Raw genomic sequence first — 12,878 nt, 5'->3', positions numbered from 1 at the left:
TCCAATACTGTATTTGTGGAGTAGGACTGTGAGGAATTTTTCTTCTAAAATTTACACAGTACGAACTGCAATAATATGTCAACAAAATATAAAATATTAAGTGAGGAATAAATAAATAAATACAATAATGTTGCACATAGTCTTGGCTAATAAATGAGATGTTCTCTCTGTTCTTCCAAATTGTAGAAGTCGTTGAATATGACATGCCCAATTCCTTCACGAAGCTGATGTTTGTTTCTCCATTTTGTAATCACCATGTTATGTGTGACTTTTCTTCAATATTAAACCCTTTCCCTTTCTTTTAAGAGGTCTTCACAGCGATAGTTGCCTTGACTATTTAACAGACAGATGGATTTGAAATCTAGACTGTACTGAAAACAAGAGTTTGAAAATAAGCTTTACATTGTTGTCAGCATTCCCCAAATGCGTAACAAACAAAAATCAACATTAGACGTTATAGTCGACGCATTTTTCTGAAAATGTGAAAGAAATGCACTGATTTATACGATATGTCATAATAAGAGGTTTTTTAAATGCAGTATTTATGTAGGATTTAGATGGGACCATTAGATTTCATCGTTACATCCAGTATGTCATTAAAGGTGATGTTTCAACTGTATTTATTTATTTATCTATCACATACTGAGTAATTATGAAAGGTAAAATCCACTCTTCCTGGAAACTTACCTAACCATTGCACAGTTTAGTTCTTTGTACAGGCAATTAAAAAAGCCCAGTATTCCACTGAAGGGTTGTTGTTGTGCCACGAGGTATATTCGCTTCTGCGCCTGAATCCTCTTGGTAGCTGCCTGTATTAGTGGTAACCAGTCCAAAGTTTCCTCTCTTATCTGAATGACAGTAATGTCTCTGGATGGGGAAAATTCATGCCGTTTCTGTAACACAAGAAAAATGAATGAATTATCTTTTGAGTGTCAAAATTCTCATATTTTGGTCCTATTGAAATGTAGAATAAAGTCAAATAAATATGAAAGTTTATTTGTTCCACCTTTTCAATACATAGAAAGAATTTTAAAAAAGAATTAAAACTGTAGGGACATGTTTCGCTCTTCAATCAAGAGCATCATCAGCCTATATCTCAAACTGAAAGGTAAATAATCAGGTACCTGATTGTAATTAAATTAAATATAAGTGGGAAGATGATGTTACAAATGGTGAGCAAAATGGTTGACAATAGTTTAAAGATTAAAATATGGATAGTCGTAAAATTTATACACCCTCCTGAAAGTCCTTGTTAAATATAGCAAATATGTGTCCTGTGGAGGTTGAGGGCGTAATAGAAAACTAATAGATCCTAAACATATTAACACATTAGTAAATAAAATGTAGCTGACAATTCCAAATGGTGCATTAATACATTCCTCACTTCAAGTGAGGTGTACAGTAAATGACTATGTTGAAACAAGAAGAGTAGTAGAGAAAATTTATCAGTGTTAAATATTTCGAACGTCGGTAATAAATCAAAGTGGAGTTCAGATCCAATTCTAAATTATTTTTTTTTATAGCGTAGACACTTCTGTGGTCCATTTTAAGTGAGGTTTATAATGTCCCTACAGTTTTATTTCTTTTTTAAATTCTTTTTATGTATTGAAAAGGTGGAACAAATAAACCTTCATATTTATTTGACTTTATGTCAACATTCTGCCGTGAAGGGAAGTTTCGTTATATGTCAGTAAAGCAAAGGAACAAACAAGTGTCAAATGAAGACTCACCTATGTGAAAATGAAACATGAAAAGGAACAGATAACAGTCTACACACAATGTAAAAAGAGGGAACAATAGAAGGAGACAAAGACATACATAAAAACAAAAGGACCAGGATGATCTCATCTTCACTCATTGTTGTCTTCATAGAAATAGACTCTCTCCTCAACATCCTAGTTTTTCCACATATATTTCTTCTTGATACCGATGTGCTTCTTTCTACTTCCCAGTTTCATCGAGATGGCAAACATCAATATAAATATTGAGGGGCCATCTAGAGGTCCTATCAAAAGTTTAAAGGACACCTGCATATTTCATGAACATGAATTTTGTCCTTAAACGTTTGGTGTCAGGCATACGATCTTTTTACAAGAATCTAGTACGTATTTAGAAAAATATTTGCTGAAATTTTCATTAAAATATCACCCTTTGTTTTTAAGTTATTAAATCTTTTGTTCATAATAACTGAAAGGAAATAGCTATTTTTTAATACTTTAGGAGATCTGGACAGTAAAATATGGAGATTACATTAATAAGTTTTGTTGTGAAGAAACACAGATACCTGTAGAATATTTATAACTGTAGTAGAGCAACAAAATTTCCTTCCATTAAAAACATTTCCTCATTTTATAATTTGCAATGGAACTACATAAAGAGGTCATAAAACAAATATTTCTTTTGACCTTAGCTGGACAGGAGACCCCTCAGGCTACCAAGACCATTTGTGTGTTACGTTACAGTGGGATATTCAAACTACAACACACATTCTGTTACTCTAACGCAATTATAAATTTACTACAGGTATGACTGTTTCTCCATAACAAATATTATTGATGCAATCTCCATATTATACTGTCCAGATATCCTCAAGTATTAACCCTTTCCATGTCATGGCACAATATAATGCGTCTCGCGGGAAGTGCCACAGCAGTCATGGAGCAATATAATGCGTGTCGAACTTCCGAGCATCATATGTTCACTTGTCTTTGACTTTCAGCAATGACTGAAAAATTTGTTGTATCTGCCATTTATTGGCTATATTACAGAAGCTTGTGCTAATTTGTATTCTCTTTGGGGAAACTGTTAACTTTGATATTTCATATGAATGTCTACCATACTTGTGAGTCAATGCGATCTGATAAATATGGCTGCTTGCAGGCATGCGGAAGTTTTGCAAGGTGATGAAAAAGTGTTTGAAATATTAATGAATGATGAGAGGGAGGGTTCAGATTTGTGTGAAAGTGATTTAGAAAGTGTTGACGATACTGTGCCCGAAGTTTCAACTGTCGATGATGAAGGTGTAAGTGACAGTGATGAAGAATTACAACCAGCTACCGCGAAGAGGCAGAAATGAAATCTATCAACTGATCATCAGGTCTGGGAAAAGGAAACACATAATAATAAAGTTTTACCTACTGATTTTGGCTATATGCATGATCAAGCCGGGATCCAGGATCAATCTTTGAATGAAAACTCTCCAGAAGTAGACATTTTCAAAAGACTTTTTCTGCATACCTTAGTGGAAAACACAGTCATAGAAACGAACTTGTATCACGTCCAATACGTAGTGAATAATTGGTCATTTCTCCCACATCCCGAGCATCAAAATGGACTGATGTTACTGTCGAAGAAATGTATTTATTTTAGCAATAAGTATGCTAATGGGCCATCTTGCATCCGGGAGATAGTGGGTTCGAATCCCAGTGTTGGCAGCCCTGAAGATGGTTTTCCATGATTTCTCATTTTCACACCAGGCAAATTCTGGGGCTGTACTTTAATTAAGGCCACGGCCCCTTCCTTCCAACTCCTAGGCCTTTCCTCTCCCATCGTCGCCATAAGACCTATCTGTGTCAGTGCAACATAAAGCCACTAGCAAAAAAGGCAAAAAACAAACATAGCTTAGAAGAATATTGGTCTACCAATCCTCTCGTTCACACTCTTGCATTTTTACAGTTCATGTCCTGTAATCGGTATAAAGCAATTCTACGGTTCCTTCATTTCAATGACAACAACTTCCAACCTCAACGCGACACGCTATACAAAATCCAGCCTATTATTGAGCATCTGAAACAAACTTTCCCTGCCATATTTCAGCCTTTTAGAGATTTATGCATCAATGAAAGTCTAATTCCGTTCAAAGGACGCTTAACATTCAAGCAATACATTCCCTCAAAAAGAAGTAGATTTGGTGTGAAATTATTTGTACTTTGTGACTGTGAGACTGGATACATTTTAGATATTATTGTGTATACTGGAGCCACAACAGAACTTGGAGATTCACAGATAGGGTTTTCTACTTCTGTTATCCTCTCTCTCATGAAACCACTCTCAATCGGGGACATATACTTTATACTGACAATTTTTTGCTAGTTGCTTTTACGTCGCACTGACAGAGATAGGTCTTATGGTGACGATGGGAGAGGAAACGGCTAGGAGTGGGAAGGAAGCGGCCGTGGCCTTAATTAAGGTACAGCCCCAGCATTTGCCTGGTGTGAAAATGGGAAACCATGGAAAACATTTTCAGGGCTGCAGACAGTGGGGTTCGAACCTACTATCTCCTGAATACTGGATACTGGCCGCACTTAAGCGACTGCAGCTATCGAGCTCCGTTGACAATTTTTACACCAGTCCAGAACTTCTGGAATCTCTGCAAGCACACAGAACTCATGCCTGTGGAACAGTGAAGAAAAACAGAAGGGGAATACCAGGGACCACTACTAAACTACAAAGAGGTGAGGTAGAAGAGAGGCATACCTCAAATATTCTTGCTGTCAAATGGATGGATGGAAGGGAAGTAAACATGCTCACAACTGCTCATACTAGTGGAATGGTTGATACAGGCAAGACTCAAAGAGCCACAGGACAACAGAGAATTATCCCAGTGTCTGTTCAAGACTACAACCAGAAAATGGGACCAGTTGATAGATCTGACCAGATGATTACGGGTGTGCAGCCATCACAAAAATCCATAAATGGTATTAAAAGCTATTCTTCCACTTGTTGGAGATCATAATTCTGAACAGCTTCATTTTGGAAAGGGTTTTGAAATGACTAAAGAAACCTTATAAGGCATTCACAATGGAAGTCATCTGATCACTAGCAGAGAATGCTCCTCCAAGATCCACATGACCTACTGGAGGCCGACCTTCGAATAGTGATACACCAGCAAGGTTAACCCAGCGACATTTCCTTCCTGTTACTCCCCCAAAGCAACCAGGAGGGAAACCGCCATCCAGTGTGCCACGTGTGTGCACACACTGCAAGAAGAGAGAGGAAGACCATGAGGATAATTTACTAGTGCAAGGACTGCAACAAAACTCTGTGCCCAGCCACATGCTTAGAGGAATATCATACCAAAAAAAAAAAAAAAAAAAAAAAAACCTTTTATGGAGGTAAATTGTGGGATATTGTTGTTTCTTATTTCATTCATCTGTATTTATCCATTTTTGTGAATATAATGTCCCATGAGTCTGTTTTGCTATTTATAGAGAGGTTTATTTTTGTGCCAGTAAAAACCTAAATTGTGGGGTATGTGAGCATTTAGAAAACCTGACCCTGAAAGGGTAAAAAAAATAGGTACACTATTTTTCTTCCAATTATTATAAACAAAAAATTTAATAACTTAAACCAAGGAGTGATATTTTAATGAAAATTTCAGCAAATGTTCCTCTAAATATGTACCAGTTCCCTGTAAATAATCGTATGCCTGCGACCAAAAGTTTAAGGACAGGAATTGTGTTAATGAAATATGCAGGTGTCCTCAAAACTTTTGGTAGGACCTGTAGACAGATTCTGCTCTATAAAATTGAACTTCTAGTTTATAATATACAATGGATTTTCCATTTTGTGTCATGAGTTTTGGAAAGACAGAAAGGTTTAGAAGTGAAACTGGACTATGACAGGGAAGTGTGCTGTCACCTGTTTTGTTTCTAATGGTTATGGACAGAATTGTAAAGGAGACAAGGGAATAATAATAATAATAATAATAATAATAATAATAATAATAATAATAATAATAATAATAATAATAATAATAATAATAATAATAATAATCCAGTGTTGTTGATTCCTGCATTCATAAACTAGAAGTAAAAAAAACACAACTGCGTTATCATTTTCAAGTGAAATAATCCTATGTTACTGGGTTAATAGTAGCAAATCAACAATAACTTACCTTTAACATGAGAATGCGCTCATTCTCAAGCACATAATCAGCGACTACATCTATTCCAGTTTGATTCTCAGAGAGAATGACATCACGCTTTTCTCGAGCTATAATACAGCCTCCTTCATGTAGGGACATCACAGCAGACTTCAGCAGATCTTTATTATTCATAACACTGCTAATCACAACCACATGGTTATTTTGATCATTGGCCAACTCTCCAGGTTCTACATTGATCACGGGTGCCACATTGGTAAAGCGAGGCTCTTCCCTTGTACCAAATACTTTAGCCTCTGCCTACAAGGGAAAAAGAATCATAAGATTACTTAATAAGATATTACCTAAAACAGTCAACATTAACAGTCTGAAGACAAGCGCCGTACGCCGTACGTCGACGGTAATGTTCCATGGAGGATGAGCGACATACATCGTATGGCGTTGAGTTCTAGTGCTTATACATGTGCTTCAACGTACTACAAATGCGAACAGAGTGCTGGAACACATTACGCAATGCTTGTAGTTCATTAAAGAAATACCAAGTAGTAGCACATGATCAGAACCTAATTCTATTATGATACCAAGTTGATACTACCAAGGCAGCTTCAAAGCCACATGGTCTTGTGCGGCCGATGACTAGAGCCAATTTCCACAATTAATGAAATTTTTTCATTTCTCAATGACTGGTATGTATGTTGTATTTCATAAATCTATCATGGTGTGTGAATAAGTTACTTTTCATATGCATTGTCAAAATTAAAAAAAAAAATTGAAAGTAGAACAAATGTTTTTTAAATTTATTTTGATCCCATTTTGAAAATCAACATATGAATGTGTAGCTCAAACATTTCTCAATCCAAAATAGGTTTGTGACTGTAAGTAAGGTAGAAATGTAAAAACGCACTAAAATGCTCAGTCCACAGTGTAAGATCTAACTGCACCTGCTCAGTCTTCAATGTGTTAATTTGTTTGGAGAGGATTAGCAGTCATTCATCAGTACGGTCCGGAATTTTATGTAATATCAAACTGCAGAATATGTATATAAAAATGCAGTAGTATTAATGCATTAAATTTACAAAAATGTTTGTGCATTCCTTTTATTATAACTTATGGTTATAGTGTGAGACAATAAAGTTGTTTTAAATACCTCTGTATTTTAGGACAAAGTTATCATTGTTGCTTTTGATAATTTACATAGCCTACCATTTTCTACTTTGAAAGAAAGTATAGTTACTCATTAAATAAACAAATTAAGGACATACTCAAAATATTTCAGATATATAAAAAGAATGTTATGCACTGTAAATCATTGATTGTATGTCCAACCCTTGTCACATTTCTCCATGGGGTCAGGTACGAAGTAAAATAAATTGTTATTAATAATCTTGACCATAATGGTCAGTACTGTGTCCGTATTACAATAAACAGAGCAATGGATAATCTGCCTAGTCAATACTATGTATAAAAAATGTATTTAGATTTCACATTTACAATATATAAAGTACATGTTTCGAGAATATGTTAATTCTCTTCTTCAGCTAAATAGGTTAAAATTTGTATATTACAACAAGACCTAATGAAACAGTGTGGCCTCTGCTATGAAAACTAAAACTGTGACGTGTACAATATGACATATCAAAAATTGATGAATAGTGGCATGGAAGTAAATTCCATCTTATCTCCATATACACACAATATTAGGGGGATGTCTATGTAGATAAAATATTGAGCACTGAGCACTGCGGTTCGTGCATGAAGGGCTTTTGGGTGCTGCCCTGCCGTCGTTCCCATAACATTTAACGTTATTCCACTCTGTAAATGATTACATAAAGATATGGACGAATGTAGCGAAGACTTATGTACATGTTTATTATTTCAGCTGTAAACATTTTCAAGAAAATGGCAAAGAATTTCAGACTGCAGCTGTTGTCCAGCAAACACAATGTTTTCTTTTTAAACGTGGGTGCTCACACTGTGGAGGCAGAGCCCTGAGTAGGTTTCCAAACTTTGCAAGTGTGGGTGGTGTGGGAGGAGCCTGTCGTAGGTACGACATCGTAATTGGTGTAAAACCTTCAATGAGTATGTTTAATATATTCTAATTATAGTTTATTTAATGCTAAATTATCCTTCATTAAGTGTTAAACATGACTAGTATATGGTTTCTCTGTAAATATGTAGTTATAAGATTGTCATCATCATCATCATTTCCCTTTATCCAGCTGTAGCCGGGTAGGGGCAAATATGGTTCCTCTCCACTTTCTTCGGTCTTTCCACCACTCCTCCTCCAACACTGTGTCCCAGTCCAGGTTTCTTTCTATAATGCTGCGTTGGATGGTATCCTTCCATCTGAATCGTGGTCGTCCACGGCCTCTCCTTCCTTGGATTTGCATTTCCATCACCTTTCTTGGCATTCCTTCGTCGCTCATTCGCTTTATGTGACCAAACCATCTTAGTCGGCTCTTCTCTATTCTATCAGTCATTTTTTCCACTCCAATTTCTTCCCGGATTTTCTCATTCCTTATTTTGTCTCATCTACTCTTCTGTATCATACTCCTCAAGAATTTCATTTCGGCTGCCTGTATTCGACTCTCATCCTTCGTTGTCATTGTTGAAGTTTCTGCTCCGTAAGTTGTTATGGGTACGTAATACATCTTGTACATAGTATCCTTTGCTTCCGTTGGCACATCTTTGTCCCATAACATATTTCTTACACTATGATAGAAACAACTTCCAGCTTGAATCCTTTTACTAATCTCAGCATCCAGTCGAGCATTCTCCATTAATTCACTCCCCAGGTATTTAAACGTTTCCACTACTTCCAGGGGCTTGTCTGCAAGTCTAATCTGACCTTTACCTTCTTTCTCCCCTCTAGTTATAACAAGAGTTTTAATCTTTTCTACACTTATTTTCAATCCACATTCTTCAATTTCCCATTCACCACATTCAACTGTTCTTGAACCTTCCTGTCGTCTTCTCCCCAAATCACAATATCATCTGCAAATAACATCATGTTCATTTCTCTTCCTCCATATGCTGCTTTTGCTGTTCTCATGATGTCATCCATTACTATTGTAAACAGGATTGGTGATAGAACACTTCCCTGTCTCAGCCCACTAGTTATTTTGAACCAACTTGTCCTGCCAACTTGTGTTTGCACGCAACTACAACATTCCTTATACAATGTCATGATCATTTTTATTAATCCCTGTCCAATTCCTTTTTGCACCAGACTGTCCCAAACTTTCGCCCTAGGAACACTGTCATATGCCTTTTCAATATCAATAAATGTCATCACCATATCATTCCCGTACTCCCAATGCTTTTCCATTAGTTGTCTCATAATGAAAATGGGTTCTATTGTTGACCTTCCACTTCTGAAACCAAACTGATTTTCCTGTATCTGCTTTTCAACCCTCAACCTTATTCTACTTTCCAGTATCCTTTCCATTATCTTAGCAACATTAGAGTAATTCCCCTGTAGTTCTTCAAAACTTTCTTATCACCTTTCTTGAAAATTGGGATGATTATTCCTTTTTGCCAATCCTCAGGGACCTCCTTATTCTCCCAGACATTCCTGAGAACCCAGTATGTCCACTGCAGGCCTACAGCTCCAGCTGCCTTTATCATCTCCACTGAAATTTCATCTATTCCAGCAGTTTTTCCATTCTTCATCTTTCTTACTGCCATTTCAATTTCATTCATTGTAATTTCTTTATCCATTTCTTCATCAACTAATTGCCTTTCCTGGTCGTCCATTGAATGACTGTCATCCGTTCTTATGTTCAGCAGCTTCTGAAAATACTCTCTCCATCTATTTCTTATTTCTTCTGGCTTTGTTAAAATTATGCCACCTTCATCCTTCACAAATCTGGTGTTTACTTGATCTCTCTTTTTGTTTCGTAAGATACCATACAGTAATTTCTTGCTGCCCTGCGTATCATCTCTCAATTTCTGTGTGAATAAGGCCCAGATTGTATAACCTCAAATACGTATTGTTTAACCTCAAAATCTATAGAGTCGAAAGCGGTAGAAAATTCCGTAATGTTCGCATGTTAGACTTATTGTACTATAATCTGGTATAGGTGAAAGGTTCTGGAAACTTACGGCGAGGTTTTATTATCAAGATACATGTAGAGACATTATGAATGTTGTAGATATTTCCATGTGTGTTATTAAATAGGAAAAGAACATTTGAGTACCCATTCGACTAGCTGGTCGATCGATGTTTCGAGTGTGTTTCATTAGAGTGTCGTAAGAACTCTTCCAGAAGTTGATCATTCTAGATGGTTGATCGAGGAGTATAAATATCGAGCTGTCAGTCAGTGAAGGCAGTTCTCAGTTCTAAGTTCGCAGATCTTGGTTCTTGGGACTCAGGCAAGTGATGGACTGGGAGTGACTGTTGGGCTCCGAGGTGGAGTCAGATCATTGGACTCGAGTGAGTGAGTGAGGCGGGGAATTCAAGAGAGAGTATGTTATAGTGCGCGTGTCAGTGTTGCTGATATCTGTACTTGTCAGAATCAAATTCAGGGTACTCCACTATTGAGTGTTCTATATAGTGTCATTTGCTACTGTGTATAGTTGTGTGTTGTGATGTACAGTGTAAATAAAGTAAGTTATATAAGGAAGTGAACGTGTTCTCGTGTGATATTTATTTACGTCAAATAAAATCGCAATGTAGAACGATAAGCCTTGAAGGACGATGTGGGCTCATCAGGGAAAGGAAGAGTGCAGGCGGGTGTATGATCTCTCTGTCAGAGCCCGCAGTAGGTTCCCAATAGTTTGCAAGTATGTGGGGTGTGGGAGAAGCCCGGAAGGACGATAGTGGCTTGTCAGGGGTAAGAAGAGTACAGGCGGGTGTAAGCGCTGAACGGTGGAGCCCTCAAGAACACTGTCAACCGCTTTATAATGTACCTAGGCTTTTTCCCCCACGTCTTATATTAATTGTTGTTAGAGATTGTAACCGTAATCGGGATAATTACGCCTACACATACTAATAATAATAATAAAAAATAATAAATATTGACATAAAATGTGAATAAAGAAATAGTTGTCAATAATATAGACACTTAATAATGTGAATAAGGAAATAGTAAAATGATGCAGTGGCGGTGTATTCACATCAGAACGTGGAAACGTGACGGATAACTTTTGATATTCAATATTAAATCAAATACAAGGGAACACTTACAGGCCTAAAAATGATAACTAAGAGAGGAGAATGGAAGGTGCGAGGGCTCTATGAGGTCCATGGGAATGGATGGCGTTATGGGGGAGAAAATACCTCGAAACTCATCATATTAACATAATCAAAACCAATATTACAAGAAACAAGATCATGACATAGCAACTGAAAAAGTAATAATCGCATGGCCTCAGCTACCGTGTGCAGACATTTCAATTTGACACCATCTGGCTGTCTGCTCGTCAATTTCGACATTCTGTTTTACTCTAGGCCCCCACTAGATGGCAGACCGAGTAAACCGAAACTCTCTTGGGCGTCTATGGCTGAGATTTAATTAATTTTGTCGAGTAAACACCAAATGTGTCACCAGAGATCTTTTACATGCCGACATCGTACGACATGGAGTGTCAAATGGACTTTTTTCCGCCCTTCAAAAATCCGACTACCTCTGCCGGGTTTGAACCCGCTATCTTGGGATCCAGAGGCCGACACTCTACCGCTGATCCACAGAGGCAGCTGACATAGCAACTGATACTTATGCACAAATGAAGGGTGTTTAAAAGATTTTAACAAAATGCAGTTCCACGACACGGAATCAAGATGTACTTAAGTAACTTAGAGAAAATTTGATTTAACAATAGAAAGGTGATGCTACATTACAATGTATAGTTTAAAACAAAAGTAAGTGATAAAACTGAAATTACGGCAACGGGAACCTAGGGCAAACTCGGACATGTTAAATTTAAAACTTTAAAAAGACATGGAGCAAGGAAATACCAAAATACCAAAGTAATAAATTAAATTAAACGAAACCAGAAGACATTGAGAATAACAGTGAAATAACACTTACCAAATAAAACTGGAGTTCCCGAGGGGAGCCCTCGAGTGCACGCAACCGCACTTGAGGACGGTCAGATGGAATAGACGCCATCTAATCGCATCCCGCACGCGAAGCGGCCTATGGCCGGAAATTGACGAATCACAATCCACCAATGGGAAAGAAATTCCACTAGATTCCCTATCTTTTTGCCAATAGGAAATCTTGTTATTCTAGCGAATGAAATTGCATGACCATATACGGTCATATTAAGATAGTTAGCCACTTCTCAAGAATTCCTATTGCGACACCTATTTCAACAGCAATAACCGCACATGCGGTATAGGCTGTTTCATAACTAAAGCACCATTACATTTTCATCAGATTACAATTTTGACATATAGAATGCAAACTCTCCAATAAAACTACTCACACAGAAAATCGATTCTCTAGAAGAGCATATCAAAAACATTCTAGAGGTCAAAGATAAAGAGAAATCTACAAAGTCACTCACCAAAGACATTTCATCAAACCCCAGACCATCAGTTATTACATCACAAACTACATCTCTTCGTCAGCAGTCAAATGAGGTATTCGATCCTAATTTTAGTCTCATTGAAGCAAAGAATAGTGATATCTACCCAGAACAGGCAGATGCGGATGGAGGACAAGGAGCTTGGTCTACACAGAGACGTAGAAGAAGGAACAGTAGCAAAATAGTAGTAGGCAAGAAACAAGGAGCAAATGAAGAATTAAAAGCAGTAGAACGTAAAACATGGCTATACATAGGTAGATTACATGAAACCGCAACAGCAGAAACAGTCACGAGCTTCCTTCAAAGAAATGGAATAAATAATAACATCGAATGCGAACAACTGAAAACAATAGGGAGAAGTAAAGCATTCAAGGTGGGAATTCCTTTTCATCATTACGTCAAGATGCAAGAGGAAGAATTTTGGCCCCAAAGATTGATCATAAGACGGTTTAATTTTCGG

The 12,878-nt window shown here is 37.1% G+C and overlaps 1 protein-coding gene across 2 annotated transcripts in view; it reads right to left on the bottom strand.

The window, feature by feature from the left end:
- The window catches only part of LOC136883437 (fatty acid synthase), an 844,467-nt gene that overhangs the window by 326,015 nt on the left and 505,574 nt on the right, over positions 1 to 12,878 (bottom strand). For both annotated transcript variants that reach the window (XM_068229660.1, XM_068229661.1), the window contains 2 exons: positions 5,897 to 6,184; positions 688 to 893 (listed from right to left, as the gene is read on the bottom strand). In XM_068229660.1, coding sequence (XP_068085761.1) covers positions 688 to 893; positions 5,897 to 6,184 — 494 coding nt within the window. The remainder of the gene's footprint in view (positions 1 to 687; positions 894 to 5,896; positions 6,185 to 12,878) is intronic.

This window comes from Anabrus simplex, chromosome 11 (assembly GCF_040414725.1).
Source record: "Anabrus simplex isolate iqAnaSimp1 chromosome 11, ASM4041472v1, whole genome shotgun sequence".
Taxonomy (NCBI): domain Eukaryota; kingdom Metazoa; phylum Arthropoda; class Insecta; order Orthoptera; family Tettigoniidae; genus Anabrus; species Anabrus simplex.
The sequence above is the reverse complement of the archived record's forward strand: the minus strand, read 5'-3'. Positions and strand labels throughout refer to the sequence as shown.